At 43.2% G+C, this 20,428-nt stretch overlaps 1 protein-coding gene across 2 annotated transcripts in view; it reads left to right on the top strand.

The window, feature by feature from the left end:
• The first annotated feature begins 950 nt into the window (after positions 1-950).
• Positions 951-20,428, top strand: part of FAM120B (family with sequence similarity 120 member B) — a 39,691-nt gene continuing 20,213 nt past the window's right edge. Inside the window, exons 1-5 of one of the 2 annotated variants that reach the window (XM_068100796.2) lie at positions 951-2,052; positions 3,053-3,236; positions 8,749-8,850; positions 9,374-9,540; positions 12,381-12,473. In XM_068100796.2, the coding sequence (XP_067956897.2) occupies positions 1,066-2,052; positions 3,053-3,236; positions 8,749-8,850; positions 9,374-9,540; positions 12,381-12,473 (1,533 nt within the window). In that variant the 5' untranslated portion in view covers positions 951-1,065. The remainder of the gene's footprint in view (positions 2,053-3,052; positions 3,237-8,748; positions 8,851-9,373; positions 9,541-12,380; positions 12,474-20,428) is intronic. The other variant, XM_068100797.2, reaches the window with a different exon arrangement.

The raw sequence follows: 20,428 nt of genomic DNA, 5'->3' as shown, positions 1-20,428 counted from the left end.
ATGGTAGTAGTCGGAATGGTAGTAAAGGTGGTCGTAATGGTGATAATGGTGGTTATTGTGGTGGTGATGATGGTGGTTGGAGTAATGGTGGTGGTTGATGATCGTAGTTTTCGTAGTGGTAATAACCGTAGTAATGGTAGTGGTGATGGTGGTAGTGGTCGTAATGGTGGTTATTGTGGTAGTCTGGTAGAGATGATGGTGGTTGGAGTAATGGTGGTTATATGGTGGAGGTGATGGTGGTCGTGGTCGTAATGGTGGTTATGGTGGTGGTGATGGTGGTTGTGGTCGTCATGGTGGTTATCGTGGTGGTGATGGTGGTATTGGTCGTAATGGTGGTTATGGTGGTGGTGATGGTGGTAGTGGTCGTAATGGTGGTTATTGTGGTAGTCTGGTAGAGATGATGGTGGTTGGAGTAATGGTGGTTATATGGTGGTGGTGATGGTGGTCGTGGTCGTAATGGTGGTTATGGTGGTGGTGATGGTGGTAGTGGTCGTCATGGTGGTTATGGTGGTGGTGATGGTGGTAGTGGTCGTAATGGTGGTTATGGTGGTGGTGATGGTGATAGTGGTCGTACCGTAATGGTGGTTGTGGTGGTGGTGATGGTATGCTCCACAGTATATGAAGAAGCAATGTACCGTAGTGTTCTTTTAATGTGCCCTTTGTAAATATTTTAAAATACAAGCAATTAAATTGTTTAATCACGTTTAATACACAATCTGCAGTGTTTGTTTTATCTTTACTCAGGTTATTTACGTTTTCTCTGCCAAGTGTTGGGCACGTCGGTGTAACAGGCGGAAAAGCATGAGTAATATACACATTTTATTTTCGTGTTGAATTGCGAACCGTCGTTTAACATAATGAAAATTATTACATATAAAAGAACGTGGCCTATTTCGAAAAAGTTATGAAGAGAAGATGCGCACAAGAGAGGGAAAACAAAACCTACTTCGGGATTCTTTTCTCTGTTTTCCTTTTTGCAGTTCGGTTTCGCGCGCTTTCGTCCGGTCTTACAAAGGGGTGTTCATTATCTGTACCCTAAAAGTAAAACTCAAGACCAACACAGCAATGGGAGTCGTGGGGCTGATGACGTTCATGAGCAACTGTCCCGCGGGCTACAAGAAAGTGAGTCTTCACGACCTGGGCACATGCACAGGTAGTGCCGGTGTTCGACGCGTAGCCGTCGACACCCCCAGCCTGATTCGGAAGTTGTACACACCCGAGGCATGGGTACAGGGTGGTCAGTGGAAGGAGTACATGGCTTACCTGAGCCGGTTCCTCGAGGCATTCCGGAATGCTCATGTGCACCCGGTGTTCTTTTTTGATGACGGTATAAGCCGATTGAAGCGGCAGAAGTGGGTGCAGCGACGACTCCAGACGGGAAAAGATATCACCAAGATTTTCGAGTCCATCAAGCTCACAGGACAACAGCCAGGTGGGAAGATGCCCACCATACCGACGGCTCTGTGCACCTTCAGCAAGGCCGCCTTGCGCTTACTGGGAGCCCAGGTGGTCCTCTGCCAAGGAGAATGTGACCTGGAGGTGGCTCGTTATGCCAAGGAGACCAACTGCATCGGTATCCTGAGCTGCGACACCGATTTCCTCATCTACGACACGGTCCCTCTCCTTTCCTCAGACAAGCTCAACATTGAGGACATGAGCACCATCATGTACTCCAGAGAAGCCCTGTGTCAGAGCCTTGGTCTCGCCATGTCGGACCTGCCGGTGCTCGCCTGTCTCGTTGGGAACGACCACGTTTCCTTCGATGACTTGCAGGTGTTTAGGAGGAGGTGCGTCGGTAACTACCGTGGTTGTCGAGGCGATGTGATTATTCCTGCAGTGGCAGGATATGTGTCGAACTCCCTTCCGCACTCGAAGGATGGTCTGAACGGCATTGAGAGGAGTTGCCTCCCTCAGCTCCCTCGGGGGTGGTTGAGCGATTCTGTCGCCGAGTACCTGTTACCTGGGCAGTGCAGTCCGTGGATAGATCGCAGCACCGACCACGCAAAACCAAATGCAGAATCTCCTCTCTGTGATGATGCCAAGTTAATGCAGGTGTGAATTGCTGCACACACCTTATTTTTGTTGTTTGAAGCTTGCAGAGCTCCTGTGTGCAATGGAGAATGCATTTCATATTCCATGTCTTACCTTGATTTACAGGTGCTTCAGAGAATTGCGGATTGGTTGAAGACTCGCATTTTGATGCAGATAAAGACAATCCAATGCTAAACTTGTCTTACTCGGTCTGCATCATACCTGGTGTTGACTTTATGGTTAAGGTGACTGGGTTAGGATCTTGTACTGGAGTCTTGAGTTTGAGCACCTGTCGTGCCGTTGAATTAACACCAGTTGGGTTGACTCCGCCTGTCATCCTTCGGAGGTCAGCAAAATGAGTAACAGCTTACAGGGATAAATGAGCCATTCAGGTATCCAGGTTCAGAGTGGCGACCTGTCCAAGATTGTACTCCTTAGCCAATGAAACTGCCTCGGCAGTTCTATGCATGTGAAGATGCAAAAGGAGTGGTCATTCATCATCTTCTAGATTCTAGATCACATATGGGATGGCCTAGAGGTACGCACACTCGCCGTTAAGTCTCGGTTTGAATCCCAATCCAGGTGTAAACTGTCATCCTGGTGTTTCACAGGCAAGGTGATTCATCAATGTGTGTACCGTCCATCGGACGGACGTTAAACTGGGAGTTCCGTCTGCCATCAGTTGGTGGACGTCAAAGATCCCACGGTGTCCTTCCCGTAGAGTGGGCGAGCCATGGCCGGCAGGCCAGCACCCTGGCCAACTTGCAAGTTCCTGCCCTAATTACTGCTGGGAAGGCAGTGCCAGAACCAGAAGGGCAGTTTATAGGTCGGTCAGGATTCAGACCCAGGCTGGTGCACATATCTAGGCTATCCTGCCAGACCGGTCGGTCATCCAGTGGCGAAATAATTTAGTTGATGGGAAAATGTTAATTTTGTGCAACTGAGTAGCGTTCTTTGAGTGTGACTAGCGTGAAAAGGCCTCTCACCTGGCACGTTTTATTTATATTTGTTTCTTTTACAGCTGGTACAAGAGAAGGCCAGCACAGGTCGGATGTTTTTTGTTCACAAAGTCTTGTTCACCGGTAACGCTGAGTGGTCAAATGCACTCGAGGATCCGGATGAAGCATCGCTCCCACCGACGGCTCAGATGTACCGCTCCGTCAGACAGCACGTGTACGCCTTGCTTCTTGGGGCCCGGAGTGTTGGTGAGTCCGCAGTGGTGTACTCCAGTTTATACCAGGAGTTTGGATGTGTGACCAGGAAGCAATGATTTGATTTTGGTGAAGATCCGAATACAGATCCGGATCTGAGAATTTTTAAAGTGATTCTTCACCATTGAGAGACAGGGCCGAACCATATAGCAGGATATCTCGAAAGGTTGTGGACGAGTTATGAGAAAACTTGGTGGATGATTTGGGTCGGCGACGAGATCAAGCCTTGGTGGATGAGATTTTGGTTCACGTCTGGATCCAGATCTGGCCTTTAGTGGGATACAAAACGTAAACTGTTCTGCCTGGTGGGGGTTTGCGCTCTCCCGAGTGCCCTTCCAGTTTATATAAATCCTTTATCGACTATGAAAAGCATGTGTCCTTTCTCACCCACTAGGGCATGCCCGTACTATATCTATATCTAAAATTATATCCCCCCCCTCTATTTACATGAAATGGTTTGGTCCAAAGCGAACGGCTTGCGAGTACGGTGACAATCCCCCCCCTCTATTTACATGAAATGGTTTGGTCCATTCGCAAAGCCAAAGCGAACGGCAGTTACGAATCGCAGTTACGATGAATCGCAAAGTAGTTTTAATTAGTTTTAAAACATAGTTTAACGCCAACATAGTTTGCCAACGTGAAATAAATGAATACGCTCTCAAATGTGCCGTCCGAGGCAGAGTCTGTTCGGCACGTTCGGCACACGTGATAGCTCGCTGCTCTCTGATTGGTTGAATCGTTTTTTGGACATAGCTCGGTAACTACTTGTCCGATTAATATGAAACCTTGAAAAGGCACATCCTCAGGTCCCCAGCAATATACCTGGCAAGTTTCAAGTATATCGGACCGGTAGTTGTCGAGAAACAGCGGTCGCATACACACACACACACAGACAGAGATTAGTGGAATTATAGATAGATTATTGCCCCTACAATGTAAGTGGGAAATGATTGGGATGTTGTTTAATGGAAAACCTGCTGAAGTTGCATTTTGCTGCTTCATGGAGAGCTGTTTTTTCCACCAGTGGGCCCATTGGTACATTGGACCAAATTTCCATTGGTCTTCTTGGCCTTGTAGCATACCTGCCTGCTGTACTGCTTGAGCATTAGCTTGCCTTTCACCAAGCTCAGATGTGATTGGTTACAATGTTATTGTTCTGTTATTGCATTTGAGGGCATTGCATTTGAGGGTATTGCATTTGAGTCCGTTTGTCTGTTTGTCCGCACAGAATAAATATGATTTTCTCTGCAACCGTTGGTCCGATTGACAGGAAATTTTCACCATAGGTGCAACTCCACCTGTATAATTTTTTTAAATGATAATTATCACGTCATAGGTCACATGCTAGGGGTGCCACCTTGGAAAAACTGAGACAATTTTCACCTCTATATCTCGAAAGCACTGCGTATAAAAAAATTGCGACATGGCTTGTTGTGAAGAACTCTCTATGCGGAATAACATATGTTAATGATGATGTCATAGCTTCCTCCACTATGACGTCATAATTCGACAAGTACAAAACTTCATCCGATCAAGATGAAATTTCTTGAGCGTCATCTATGGATCTATGGACGAATTGGTGGTGGAAAAAAAACCGATGATGACGTCATCGATCACGTGGTTCGGCCGCCATATTTGTTTTAACACAAAAGCCTTAAAAACCACTGAAAACACGTCCTGGCGTGGGTCTGCAATCTCTGATTGCTCTTTCTTGTTTATTTTGTAATTATAATGACATGCCATGGAAGGGCCTGGCCTTAAAACGATCATTCATTCATTCATTCAAACACCTTAACATGTTTAGAAACATGGGAATTCTTCTGGATTATTTGTAGTTAATTTATCAACTCGGGAGATCATGCCGATCATTTTGGTGTCACATTCCGCATCAGAAAGCTTCAGTGGAACTCCACAAAAACCATGACTGACACACACACACACACACACACACACACACACACACACACACACACACACACACACACACACACACACACACACACACACACACACACACACACACACTCACACCTCATCCATTTATAGAAGATACAAGGATGTAAAGGGAAAACTTTGGAAATGAGATGTAATGGCTCTCAAGTTTTGAAATTTGAGTTTACTTCCCTTTTTAAAATATCTATGTATATTATTTGTAGGTAATTGTTTATCAATACTCTAGACATGAAACTGTTTTGGTATTTATTCATGTTAAGAAACTCTTTCTGCATTGCAACAGCCACTTTATAGTATTTTATTGTTATTTTTCGACGCAATATTATTACGGCTCATGGATGAGCGAGGTGTCAGAAGGTGAAAAGGCAGTGATGTACTACTATACTGCACACACAAACTTGGTAACCTTGCAATATCAGTTGTTTCTGCAAAATTAACAACTTTTGGATTTTCTCGTGTCAAATCTTTATATTTATGGACAAAATATTAATTTTGTAGAGTTGAACATTCAGCATGACTGGTAATAAAAGTTCCTTTCACCAGTTGGACTCGACAAGCAAAGGGAAAGTACAAACAGGAAAAGAGTGGAGTAAACACTAACGTACGAGTGCGAGGGCTTTGTTAGGTAGACTTAATGGGTGTAGAAAATATTGCGGGTAGGGAAGGGTTATCACATGAGGTGGTGGTACACCGTCTTCTTTGAAGTCTAGCTCGAGGGAAGAGTGGGATAGAATGACCTTGGGAAAGCGGTTCCATAAATGGGAGAAACGAGGAACAAAAGAGTGGAGGTGGGCAGAAAGCCAGGATTTTGGGGATTTTTTTTTTTTCCAGAGTTGAACCAGAAGGACATTTCGTTGATTCTCCAAAAAATTTAACAAAAACTGTCTTTGTTTAAACATGTGAGCATTTACTGTGTGTATGTTGTATGAAGCATATGTCTTGTTTCCTTTCATCTGTTCTCCATCTATTGCGTTTTTCAAGGAAGTATTTGAGCCACAGTTCATCAGGGCAGAAAGCTGAGTAAGGGACCATTCAGAGGAAACCACATTTAACCAATTAAATGATTTAGACTGCTTGGGTTAGATATGCTCAGCTGTGCAGAGACATATACTGTTTATATAAGAAATGTCACGATAGCAAATTGTCAGCATAAGGCAAGCAATCCTTTACTTGATAGTATTGTGCAGTATATGTGCCAATCTGGAATTAATAGCAAGACGTATACAAAGTAATGCAAGCAATCCTTTTGGGCTTGCATTGTTATATACAGTATTATCAACTTCTAAATGATCCTGATCATATTAAATGCTTCATGAACACAAGTGTGTGTGTGTGTAAGGGCTGGCATGATGGCCCAGAGCTACGCACACTTGTCTCTGAGCTATCTAGCCTGCGTTTGAATCCTGACACAGCTATAAACGGCCTTTCTGGTGTTTCACAGGCAGTGATTCATATTGGGGTTAAGCAACCAGTGACCGTGTGACGAATCGGCTCGTTCTGATATAACCGTGGCAGAGGCTGACATGGATAAGAGGTGTCGAGTTAATTTTATAATAGTGCATTAAATGGGTGTTTCCCAATTGTGCTGCTCATCTTTTAAGAGTGCTTTAAATGCGTGTTTCCGTGGAGGTTCGATCACTGGATAGACTCCTTCATCTAATTCAATATGATAGGGATAGTTAAACCTTCCGAGGCTGTGAAAGACGTCTGCAAACGACCTGGTTATACCTGGCGATGTAAGTGGTTCTGGGTGCCGGTGCACAGAACAAATATTGACGTTGTCACTAAATTTAATCAGGTCGAGGGCAATACAAACCAACGGTCTGAGAAGAGGTGGTGCTGAGGAATCAACAATATGGAACTCAAACGTGCCCACCCTGGTTTCTGTCGCAGCGAAGGTTAGCCTCACCATTGTGCACAACCTGATGCCCCCACCTTCCCCTCGTATGCTTTGAGAGTGACGGATAGATAAGTGCACGAAGTAGTGAAGCCAGTGATGGTATCAATGCCATCAATGAACAACTGATCAGGACTTGCGTCATATTTGTCATCACCGAGAGTGTCGATGGCGTGTACAGTACTTGTCTTCGAGGTTGAGCACATTCTCTTGAAGTGGCCGATGCAGCCACAATTGTTGCAGTTCCTCTCTCTCTAGCCAGGCATTCGTGCACCCATTCCTTTTGGTATCTGTATCAAGAACACGTACTGATGGTTGGAGGCCCTTCCGGGGCCAAAGAGGAGTGAGCGGTGTTCACTGCGGAGAATATGGACTCGGCTCGACACTGTGCCCTGCTGTCAAACTGCGCATCTCATTCACGTTGAACGGTGTCTTCAACTGGGCGCGACTGGCCTCGGCTGCTCTGCATATGTCCATCGCTTTGGTGAGGTGAAGATCCTTTTCACGGAGTAAATGCTCATTTAGGCGTAAATCTGTCATGGCAAAAACAATATGGTCTCAAACCATGTTCTACGTTTCCACAAAACTGCATGATTTGGCCAACGTCCTCAACTCGGTGACAGACTGGTCAAACGGTTGACCCTCTTGCTGTCGGGTTTCCCAAAATGGGGGGCCTTTCATAGTCTAAATTCATTCTTGGATTACAATATTCCTCGAACTGACCGTGGCTTTCCTGAATGTGAATGTATTGTGTACTCCAAGCGCAGTCTTGCCGGCGCAATGCAACAAGATGGTGACTTTCTTGCTCTCACTCTGTCCCGACGTCTCCAAGAACAATTCAAACGGCTGTCTCCATGAGCGCCAAGCATCACTGCGCTTCGAAGCATTTCAGAGCCAACGTGGGTGGTTTAAAACGCTCTATCATGGGTCAATGTGAATAACCCGTACCAGCATGTAATGAGCCAGAGGAAGGTTCAGACCAAACTGTTTTTATTTCCGCATTCACTCATTGATCTTCATATCCAACAACAACAACAACAACAACTCTTAACACTCGACTTCTCTTTGACAGTTTCCTTCATGTTTTGCATCTCAATTGGTGTTCATAGATCTGAATTTCCTGACATGTCCTTGTATGGATACATACATTTTTGACCCCACTTCCACATCTCCATACCTGGTATTGGCCTAATGGTTAGGGCGTCGGGCTTGCGATCCTAAGGTCCTGAGTTTGAATCCCGTTCAGCTGTTGAATGAATACCAGGTGGGGTTGACTCAGCCTGTCATCCTTCCTAGGTCAGTGAAATGCATACCAGGGTACTGGGTCCTCTCTCAAGGAGGTTGGTGGCAGGATTTGCACTCTGCCCGCCATAAAAACACCTCATTCCGTAGCGCACACAGTGATGGTGCTGAGGAGTCGTCCAAGGACACAGCGACGTGCTGATCCAGCGCCCGCTCGTATGTATGTGTATGTATATATATATATATATATGTATATGTATATATATATATATACACACACACACATCTCTGGTGTGCTTCCAATGACTTGCGTAAAAAGGGTTTGCAGGTATAGTGTTTGGGTTTTAAAACTGACATTTTTGCTCTTTTCCGAGCTCATTCTGCTTTGCCTGTTCTCTCTGTGGTTTTTGACAGAGGAAGCTAGTATGAAACCTAAAGTGAAGGAATGGATGGTGTATCATGGAAATTCTCTCAAGGAGCCTCATCTCATTTCAGCTGTCCCTTTATCTTTGCCAGGTACCACACACACCAGATTACCATTCCTGCCTCATTAGCACATGTGGGCACTGTGCACAGAGCTTTAAAAGTTTGCAGTAAGCAAATTGCGTTCAATCCTACGAGGAAAATGTTGGTGTGAAATTTGCAAGTTCCAACAACTCATTACATGGATGAGTGATGTTCATCTATAATCGCTTTCACTGCTCGTTCCAAGTTTCCAAATTAAAACGTTAAAGCTTTGATTATAAGTCCTGACATCATTCATTGATTATGAACTTCACCTAGATGCATGTGTAACTTATATCAAAATGGCAATTCCCACATCTCTCGCTGCCCATCAAAGGAACCACATATTAATATAGTTTTACCTTTATGGTGAGAACAACTGAACTGGCATATCAAATTGTGGGTTAAATTAAACTGAAGACAGCAGTATTAATTGATAATCCTCATGAAGATTGATAATTGTGAAGACTGTCTAAGCTCTGCACAGTCCATTTTGCATGCCGATGGAGGTTCATATTTCACACTGTGGATACAGGCGACCCATTGGATATGTATGGCCTCTGGCAATCCGAGAAAATGAGCGACCGCAAGCTTCAAGCCTTCCTCGCTTGCTTTGACGTTGCAGATATGTTCCAAATCTGCACATCACTTCAGCCAGCACACTTGGCACTCTGCTGCCTCCTGCGCTACTGTGCTACCAAGGTATTTGCTCTGCTTTCTCCCACCTTTCCTGCCACTGCTTATTTGGCTAATAGATTATCGGTCTGGCAGGAGTGTGTTTGTAGCAGGCCCCAATCTTTGCGTCAACCAGAAAATTGCCCATCCACCATTGGTACTGTGGTCCTGTTGGTAGTCCAGCCTAATAGGCAACACATACTTTGTGTGGTGGGAGCACAAATGTTTGCAACAAGCAATTGACTGAATGATTAAACAGGCGTTTAACTCCCTCGCACTTTGTTCAATTCATGGCGATATGCTCGCACGGACCTGAAGAGAAACCCAAGGCTCCTTAAAGCCTTTAAAACTAAACGGGTTTATTTTCCAAACACAACAAAATAACTGGAGAAGATTGACGTGACTGGGAAATTTGATGGTGGGATGAAAGGGTAATCAATAATTAGCTATTTACAATGAAGTAAAGGAAATCTAAGGCGCCTCAGACTGGACACAATCACAAATGGGGAGCGGGACAAAACTGGGTTACTTATTTTTTGTGGTAGCGGGGGAGGGGAGGATGGGCAGGGTGAGGAGACAGCAGGACGATGAACGGGAGCAGGTGTATGAACACAGGTACAAGGCAGGCAGGATGGCCTCCTTTAAGCTTTCCTCGCTCTCAATTCTCTTCAGATATCCCTCAGTTCCTCTCACAAGCAACGATCTCCCAAGCACACCGAACCTGCCCGATTCAGGCTCCTCACCATTCACAGATCTCTCACGTTCTCAGCTCTGCCCCCTCTCTCCTTCCCCGGTAGAGTCACATTGCTATCTGCCTCGATCTTCCAACTCACCCGAGCTTGTCCTATTGCCACCCGGCGCCCACTGTAGATGTTTCCAGGGAGGCTTTACACACAGTTCCCTCATTTAATCCCTCGCTATCTATTACAAGTACCATACTCCGTATGGTTCACAATCAAACAGACAATCCTTCAGCTGAGGTGTCCCTACTTCTTGCATCGAGATCGGATACCTACTCGCACATGGACCGTGCTACTCTATACAGTTTTATCTCTTCTAAGGCAATCTCTAAATCCCTCCCTCCCCCCTCCCCATAAACATAACAATACAAATGGTACGGTCCCATTGGAAAGTTAACAATCAATTTACTTGGAACAAAAATTGGTTTGTTTAATCACAAACTTGCCTGTATTAAAAGCCTCTTTCCGGGTTTGGAGAAGAAGAAGCGCTAATCCTTTCTTCTTGCAGCGATTCAAACGAAACATTTATTATTCTACCAAAGCAGGAATCCCTTCGATCTTAGAAGGACATGGAAGGAGCACACAAACAACAACAGCCATAAGAACAACAACTACGTGTTATAAAAGATCCTTTTCCACGTGTTTTACTTCATTTCACATCGTCGATGTCACACGTAGATGGATATGCAATATGTTCGAAGTACAACATGCCATCTTTTGATTAAACCAGTTAGCCGTCACAATGATGGTCGTTACAAAAAGAGTTTGCTGTTGACTCGAGGACATGAAATTCTAGATAAGACTTGTTATCTCCGCAGGCCTGCTGCTTGATATTGTTTTTCGATTCTCATTCTAATGAAGCGCGACTCACATCGACTAATTCACGAATCAATGTAAACGCTATCTATACTTAGCTGGCCATGAGACCAGTGCTCACGGCTAATGCGGAGCTTAACAGTACGTGCTCACCTGTTGCCTGTCTTTGGTAACATTTTGCTTTGAAACTCGCAAAGTGAAACATGACCATTCTAAAGCACATCTAATACATATACTAACGCACTTGCAAAATACTGCACAATTACTTCATCTCATGCGACAGGAAAATATCCGAGTTGTTTTCCGAGTTCATAGCTAAACCCGGCTTGACTCGGACTCTGCTCGGAAGCGCAACTCGCCGAGTCCAAGTTCAGGAACTCGGTTCAGGTACAGCACTAGTAATGCTTAGTGTCTGCTCTCAGTCTGGGAGATTGGAGGTCCGATCCCTACTGATTCATACGAAAAACTTCCAAAATGGTAGGTGCTGCTTCCTTGCTTGATGCTCAGCGTTTAAAAGGATAGAGCACTGACCAATACTAGTGCAGGCTTTTGATGGACCTCCTGCTGTATTGAATGAAGTTCCTTGTAAGCAAAACATAAATATATTATTACTTGCAAAATCGAAGATTTGGTCGGTTGAGTTTGTTATTCTGTCTGTCACGTGCCTACAGGTCGCAAATCTAAACCGATCGTCACGAAACTTCACCAAAGTGAAGAGGTCATCACAATTGAGAAGCCTATTGATTTTGAGGTCAAAATTCAAAGGTCATCTGGAGGTCAAATTTCTAAAAGCCATTTTTCATCTGATTGAATTGAAAATTGAACAATATTTGCATATTCTGTCACTGAATTGGGAAGTCAACTCTTTTTAGGTCAAAAGGTCAAAGGTCAACCCAAGCAAACAAGGTCCAAAAGCAACTCAAGGTCAAACCTCTAAAATCAAATTTTCATCCGATTAACCTGAAAATTAAAGAGCGATTGCACAGTGCATCACTAAATTGGAAAAGCAACTATTTTTAAGGTCAAAGGTCAACTCAAGGTCAAACTTCTAATATCAATTTTCATCTGAAAAATCATCAATTTTCATCTGATTGACCCGAGCTTTGATAACGATCATCAATTTTAATCTTGATGAAATGGACAATTTGAAGTATTCATGGCAACCTTTTTTGGGGGGGGGAGGGGTTAGATTTTGCAAGTATCATGTTCTGCATGACGTCTTCTTGTTATTATATTTGGATTTCTCTTGGACATGCTGAGCCTCTTGCTATGATGGGTTTTAATCATAATTATTTCTCCAAATGAATGCAGGTGCCTGGGGTGTGCTTGGCAGATATACAGGCCCTGCTGGCACAGGCACTGTGTCTTTCGTCCATGGTCGCTGAAGACCTGGCTGACCTCCCGGTAAGGCATCCACAATGTTCAGTCTCTCTGAAAACTGTGCAATTTCGGATCTACGATAAGTAATCATCGGGTTGACTGTTTGGTGTTTCGTTTGCCAGTTCCATGTGATCCAGCACACTTGTCGTCACTTAAAATGTATTTTCTATGATACCTGCAGCTATCTTGCCAATTGGTGGAAGCTTTTATTTGTTTGCAATTTCTCGTTTTTCCTTTTGATTAAGATTTTGTGAAATAAGTTATTTTAAATTGTTTTCTCTTCCATCCCAACTAAATGCAGTAATGCATTTAATAATTGTCAATGCTTTAAAGTATAACGTGAAATATTAGCCTTAAAAATTAAAAAGCCTGTCTTTAATTCTGAACAAATTACACATTCCTGCCACTTTCAGTCAAGTATCCTCCGAAGGAGTGGTGACCTGTCACGGTAAAGTTCTGGCTTTGAAACTTTTCTGGACTTGTGAATGTCCCGGACCTCTGTCAAGTGTATGAGCCTCTATTATATCAAGTACTGTATTATTATTATTACCCTCGCCTGAGGAGAGGGTATTGCATTTGAGTCCGTTTGTCTGTTTGTTTGTTTGTTTGTTTGTCCACACAGAATAAATATGATTTTCTCTGCAACCGTTGGTCCGATTGACAGGAAATTTAAACCATAGGTGCAACTCCGCCTGTAGAATTTTTTATAACTATGACATCATAGGTCACGTGGTTTGGCCGCCATCTTGGAAAACCCAAAAAACTTTGCACCTCTAAATCTCCGAAAGCGCTGAATAGAAAAAATTGAGACATGGCTCATTGTAAAGAACTTGAAGAATGGGGACTAAATATGTTAATGATGTCATAGGTGCCTCCATTATGACGTCATAATTCGACAAGTACAAAACTTCATCCGATCAAGATGAAATTTCTTGAGCATAATCTCGGAATAAATTAGTTTATAAAAAAATGATGACGTAATCGGTCACGTGGTTTGGCCGCCATATTTGTTTTAACACAAAAGCCTTAAAAACCACTGAAAATACATCCTGGCGAGGGTTTGCAATCTCTGATTGCTCTTTCTAGTTATTATTATATAAAGTAGACGACTCCAAACCATCGCAGATAAACTTGGAGGTGCTGCACACTTGTGGCATGTTCTGCGGTAGGGTATGGTTTGGGTTTATTAATTTTAACACGTGGAGGTTTCAGCACGTGCATACGGTTTTACAGGGAATTTGATTATGCTGGAGGATGATCTCCCTGCTCAAAGTGCACTTTAAGAATACGATAATAGGTATAAACGTCCACAGAATCAGGAATTAATGGTTTATTGAATAAATATGGCTTCACTTAACACTTGATCATTTTTTTTTCTTTCTTGAATAAATATCTTGAAACGAAGATTTTAATGTTTTTTTGGTGTCCTTGTGCGCTCGATTGTCTTCTTCAGAACACTTTTGCTTCCAGACTTGTGTTTATGTGCGGCATACATACACTTTAGACATAAACACCGTAAGTTGGAAAAGAATAAAACTGACAGAAAAGCACCAGAAACCGAGGGTAAGTAGCGTACTACTGCCCCGGCGGTTGTACAGTTATGTTCAATCAGTGCTAATTAACCTGTTGTACATCACTCACTCACTCACCACATGTACATTGTGAGGATAGTCCCATCCAGTATGGTTATAAGCCGAGCCGCTGGGGTCTACAATTGTATACCTTTTTGTTTTTAAATGAACACATTTCTCATGACTACAAGAATTACAGAGAAATGTTACATCAAAATACCACTAAACTCCGCATTTACCACGTTCTAGCTCTATGATTTACCACTTGCCATTTGTTATTGCCGATTCTTTCTTCGACGTCGTCCCAATTGTTATGAGCACCTGGTATTTAATGAACAGTCATCCCCAAAATTCACCTCTGGTTCATACATGTACGGTCTGACACACCTTCTACATAGTGATTTTGAATATCGTCGTAATCTGAGGATTCTTGATCAGAAAAGTATTCGTCAAATTCACTTTCTGATGAGTCTGAAGCAAGTTGTGTGGCCATTATTCTTTGCATGCTGAGACAATCGTACCCGTGATAACGTCACACAGAACGCAATGACCACGAGGCTTTCTGGAATTTTTAGGGGTGGTACCCACCCAGGTTTACTTTTTAAACTTTTAACACTTCAAAAATTATTAGAATTAAAAAACACATTTAGTTGTGTGTTTATATCTTACAAATCAATATCATCACATCAAAAAAAAATCATTTCTCATTCTGTGGACCTTTAATAAATGTGGATGGGGCCACCGGAAGAGAACGAGAATAAAAAGGAAAGAGAAACCTGATTGTCACGCTTAACCTAGACTATAACTGTTTCTAATGGCTATCCTGAAGACGATTCTTAATGCAGACAGACTCGGTCAGGAATACAGGAAACAGAAGAGTGACAGTGCTGTGTCAGTGTGGTGTAGGTGTGTGTGGGGTCTTCCTTGAAGTGTTGGAAGGTGCGACGCAGCTTGGTCTTGCAGGTCAGCAGAGATGTCAATGACAGTTTACAAGAGGCTCACCTTCAGGCTCCTTTCCTCCTTGCAGACCCTTCTCCACTGGTGGTGTGTTTTGGCTGGCGTGCTGGTGTCTCCACAGGTCTCTCCATCATGGAGGCTCGCTGCATTTCTCTGTCTTTCTCTAGCCCGCCCGTGTAAGCGTTGCTGCCTTTTATAGTTCTGTTCCATCTGTGGCGAGGTCTCACCACCCACACCGCGAGTGTCTCGTATGCGCTCTCACAGCACTTGTAGCACACGTGGAGGCGCCATTCCGCCAGAGCATGCATGAGGGTTTGCAGTAGCTCATGTGGATGTGCCATTGGAGGTGCCGTTGTATGGTACGAAAGGACAATGGGGGTGATTTGAGAGTTAAACAGATGTAAGATGGGGAGAAGAGACAGACACGAGGGTGGGGATGACGGAATATGGGCCTCCATTATTTGACGCCATGTCCTGTTGGTACCTAGATTACTGTTACCGAGACATATCATTCTGGTCATTGCTAATTGGGGTTACAACCACTTGCTCTAACACTCATTAAGAGATAACTGATGAATAATTAACCCCTAAGACATTTTGTGACATTATTATTATTATATATTATTATTATATCAAGTGGACGAGGTATAATTAAAAGCTTTGTGCGTCTTAATATAAGGGTTGGGCAGAGGGTGGGTTTTGGCTTGTGCGTCATACAGTAAGTACTTGATCCACAGCTTTGCGTGGTAGTCATTCTTTAGTGGGTGCAGTATTATGTGAATGTGAAAAAAATACTGGAGATGGGAATATCACATTGCATTGTAGTAACTGGGGATTGGTTAAGGGGAAATGGGAAAGAGGGGAGGGTAAGGAGGTGCTGTGTTACCAGCTGCTATTGGCATCTGGGTACAAGATAACCAAGGGTAACGTTCAAAAACTGAACTCTTTTGTACGTGGAAAGACTAGAAAGTTTGCGGGCCGTTTCAGGAAGTTACAGAATGTGCCATGTACAACAGATGCCTTAATGTTACAGAATAGCTTGTTTGTATAAACTTGGCATTTTTACGTGTTTGCCATTGCACCCGCTCACACAGCCACAGTCGGTTTTGATAAAGCAATAGCAGGTGATGCTGCCCTTGGAGTTGCTGTCATATTGCTGTTTCTCCAAGCAGTCCACACAAGCGAGCTTCGTAATGTGCAATATCGCTTGCCCATCGATGCTGATTAAACATGCAATGACACCAGTATGTGAAACTAGGATGAGAATGGTTAAATATAACGTTTCTCCGTTCATAAATTATTCTTCAAATGTGGGCGAGGTACGTGGTGAGGAAAGTAAAAGGCCACACATAGATTTGCCATGCTAGATATTTTTCCATGCAGTTGTTTATTCATCTTGGGATGCTATCTTGGAAAGAAAAATATTAGCTTAAGTTGTGCCTGGAGGATCTGGAGAGAAGGGGTGTGGGTGGCAAGAGCGTTCGGACGTGGAGAAGTGTAGGAGGTGGAAGCTGGTATTTTGTAAGGGCACAGTAGGTAACCTCGCAGAAGCCCCATACATGTGGTGTTAAGCCTGAGTGAATTTTGGGCAAAAGTTGATGCTCGTGAAATGGCAGTGCTTCAACACTTTATCAGTTTACTGTCAAGATATTTTTTTCGGCTTTATCAAGTGCAGCGGAATCATTTTTGTGCCGTATCTTCCAGTGTTACTTTTATTTTCATTCGAATGATCGATTCCTTGAATTGTCTGCTTGACTACTGCCTATCGAGGTATGCCGATGGTGAATTTTTACAGCAAAAACCAGAATGCCACTAAATAATGGACTTCTGACATGTTTGCTTATACTTCCTATGGGAAAAGTGGAATCTAATGCACTAAGTCCACAATTTTGAGGCATCTTTTACATTTGTCAATTGGTTAAGTTACCACTGTCTGTCCCAGTTTCTCGTGATTTCACTTTGGCATGAAGGGATAAGCACACTTAAGCTATGAGAGGAAAAGCAACCCTCATTTTTTTACAGGCCCTTTTTCTGCTTCATTCGAGCCCATTGTCAATCTGTGTTCTATGACCATGGCCGAGAAGGACATGTAGAAACCCATAAAAGTAATTTTCAGCCAAGATTCCAACCTGGACATTAACCCCTTTAACCACTGGCAATAAACTGTGAACTATGGGCTGTTTTCATGTTTTGTTTTCAAATTATTTACTGTCCACCTGGGAAGTGCCCAGTATTGTTGGATATTGTCACGTGAGCTCCAGTCCCACTCAATGCCAATGTTCCATGAGAGATGAATGTCCACGCCGTGAGGTACTACTGCGAATGGCCGGCTTGATGCCATTTCAGACGTGATTAATTTGGTGGACCCACAGCCCCGAGTAGATAGGGACAGTGTATCTAATGCCTTGATGCCAAGTATGCCAGGTTCATCCAAACGAGGGACATTCTTAATTTACTCATAACACATTTAACGATTTCCCCCAGGGATATCCAATTGTTCCGAAACGAGCGATGCATGGGAGGCAGAGGATGGAGCAGGCAAGAACGACATTAAATATGGATTTATTAAAGAAAAATGAGATGAGCATGAGACACACAAACGGACAGATTTAGTGAGCACAAAACCAGACGAGGCTTTTCGTTTTTAGAGTTCAGGGTCACTGACCTTTGCTTTGTTTTATTTGTTCACGCTCGATGGGATCATCAAGTCGTGTGTGAGCATTACGTCTTTGTTTTCAATGATTGCTTTCAGTTCATGTTTTCACAAGTTTTCTGAAACTGCAATATTTAAATTTTTGCAGATGTGCCAGTGGATTACTCCACATACTTTGTTGTACTTTTGTGTGTTCAGATATTCTGACATGAGTTTGTTCCATCCCAAGAGGAAGTGATCCCCTTAAACCTCTGAGGCCCAGGCGGAATTAATGATGCGTCAATCCCCTCCTCTCTCGCTCACAATTGGCCCCTTAGCCACCCACTGTCATATGTAAAGTTTCCCCTTTGGCAGGGAGAGGTGAGGAGCTTGGCTTGCACCTCCATGTTTGAAGATGATTCTCTGGGTTTATTCTGGGTTTTTTTGTATACAAGATGGAGGCTCGTGTAAGACCTAACATTAATCACACAAAAAAAAAACGGACACATAAAACATATAATAAAGGGAGCGGGAGGCAAGATGGGGAGAGAGAAGGAAGCTCACAAGTACAACAGTAGTAACAGGGACATCAGGGAGATCTGTGAGGGCTTGGGGGGAGGAGGCATGGGAAGGGGGGGGGGGGGTGTGGGAGAGGTATAAGACACATGGACACTGTTAGGACTTCCAGTAAAGAAGTCGGTATTTCAAAAAAGTGGATCTGGGGTGAATTAACAGGGGTAGAAAAGATCAAGGTTTTGGATGGGGGAAGATAAGAGATGGTGGTGAACAGCTGTTTTAAAGACCTGGAGGGAGGAGTGGGATTGAAGAGAGTGAGGGAGTTTGTTCCAGAGGTGGACGTAAAGATGAATGAAAGAGTGAAGGTGAGCAGAGAGTCTTGATTTTTTGGCTGTTGGGAATCGAACCAATTGCATTTAAATATTTATATTCTGAGTGTAGATTTGAAAGTAATATACAAAGCATCCACTGTCTCTGCGAGACTACACTAAGTGTAAGAAGTGCTCATAGGTTCAGTAACAACCTTAAACAAGGAACTGAGGGGGCCATTTGGCCTGTCATTGCCTTGTTGCACCTCTGAGTTTGTTTTTCTGACCAGCTTTAAACAACGATCTTGTTAATGTTTTACTAAAGTCTGAATAACCCGATCAAGATCGAGGGCCCAACTCATGTGTATGCATGCGTATGTGTGTACCAAATTTTATCTACCAAGTCACACGTAAGGAACATGTTAAGACCGCAAACAAAATAATGAAGTGTGTTTTTATGTGTTGATTGATGAGTTGATGCTTGGCCTTAACTTCCAACCACCATCTCTAAATGCCCCTCAAAACAATTTGGGTTTGCAAAACTTGTGGGCCTCCAGAGGGAATAGAACAACATTTAGAATAACACCGTCTCGGCATTCAGGACTCCAGCTCTGTCACGACCGAACAAAATATTGGAATTCCAATCCAAATAAGCTGCGAAATATCGTACTTCTGAAAAGGAGACTCAGGCAGAATGTTTGTTTTTTGGCCAAATGGTCTCTGCTGGAGGTTCTCTGGCAAAGTTAACAGCCATGTTTTGGATATTTCACACACAGGTTCCCATGATTTTCTCACAGCTGCATTGCTCAGGGCACGTACTGCATGTCTGTTGTCTGCTTCTGCAGCACTGCCGGCAGCCATTGAGTTTCCTGTTTCTACAGCTCTATAATGTTTTTCTTTCCTTCCTACAGTGACGAAGGATCAGGGTGGAGATTGTACTGTACGCGCACGCACACACACACACACACACACACACACACACACACACACACACACACACACACACCACATTAAGAGGAATAGTCAAATTAATTTTGCTCAAATAATAGCAAAAAAATAACTAATTTTTATCGAAGAGAAATTTGCCTCGTCGATCATTCCTTGACGAGACTCCACTGCAAGGGGAAATGCAAACCTGTGATAAATTAACAATTTTTGAACCCTGAGTTCCATGTGCTGAGGCATAAAAATAGTAGGGAAAGGAATATCTCACCATTCTCCATCATTCCTGTCAGTTTGGCCATAATCTCGATTCTCTTGAATGTTATCTGCTTCTAACACCCCATTATATGAACCATGCCCTCCCAATCGTACGAAGTTTACACTGATGATGCATAACAATGCTAATCATTTTGATGGATTGAAAGCATTTCTCAAAGCAACATATTTTAAGTGCGTAGAAGCCATTTTGAGAAAAGTCTGTGTCGAGGAGCAACTTGTGTTCAGCTTTAATTTTCTGAATCAGTATTGGGTTTTTTAAATTTTGTTAACATATGCAACTTCAGCTCTGGCCCAGTGTACTCAAAAAATCTATTAAAGAAGCAAGTATTGTTATCAACTTCGGAGCATGAGATCTTTTTGCAGCTGCATGTATCCAAGGCCTGCCTTCATTTATACAAATTGCATGTTTTGTACCCAAAACTTTGCTTTCGTTAATCCATGAAACATTGCATGCAGAAAAATAGAGTATTTGGTTTTGTAATTATTTGCTTTATTTTTGCACCCAAATGTAGCTTTTGCATGAAACGAACTTGGTTCCTGTCATCGGCATCCGTGCCGCGCATGCTCAGCCAAACCGGCGGGAGAGCATTCTGTGATTTTTCAAAAATGAAAAGATTGACTTGTGTGATCCTAAAAAGTCCACTATTTATTTATGGTGTTGAGTGGATACCAAGAATGAGTAATTATAGTTGCCAAAAAACAAGTTGGACTTGCCCCTTGGCATGAAGGTTGCTGGCAAGTTTTGATGATGGCTTACACAGTCCTGCGTTTTCT

This window comes from Myxine glutinosa, chromosome 9 (assembly GCF_964187855.1).
Source record: "Myxine glutinosa chromosome 9, kmMyxGlut1.1, whole genome shotgun sequence".
Lineage (NCBI taxonomy): Eukaryota > Metazoa > Chordata > Myxini > Myxiniformes > Myxinidae > Myxine > Myxine glutinosa.
This window is presented reverse-complemented; position numbering and strand designations above follow the sequence as displayed.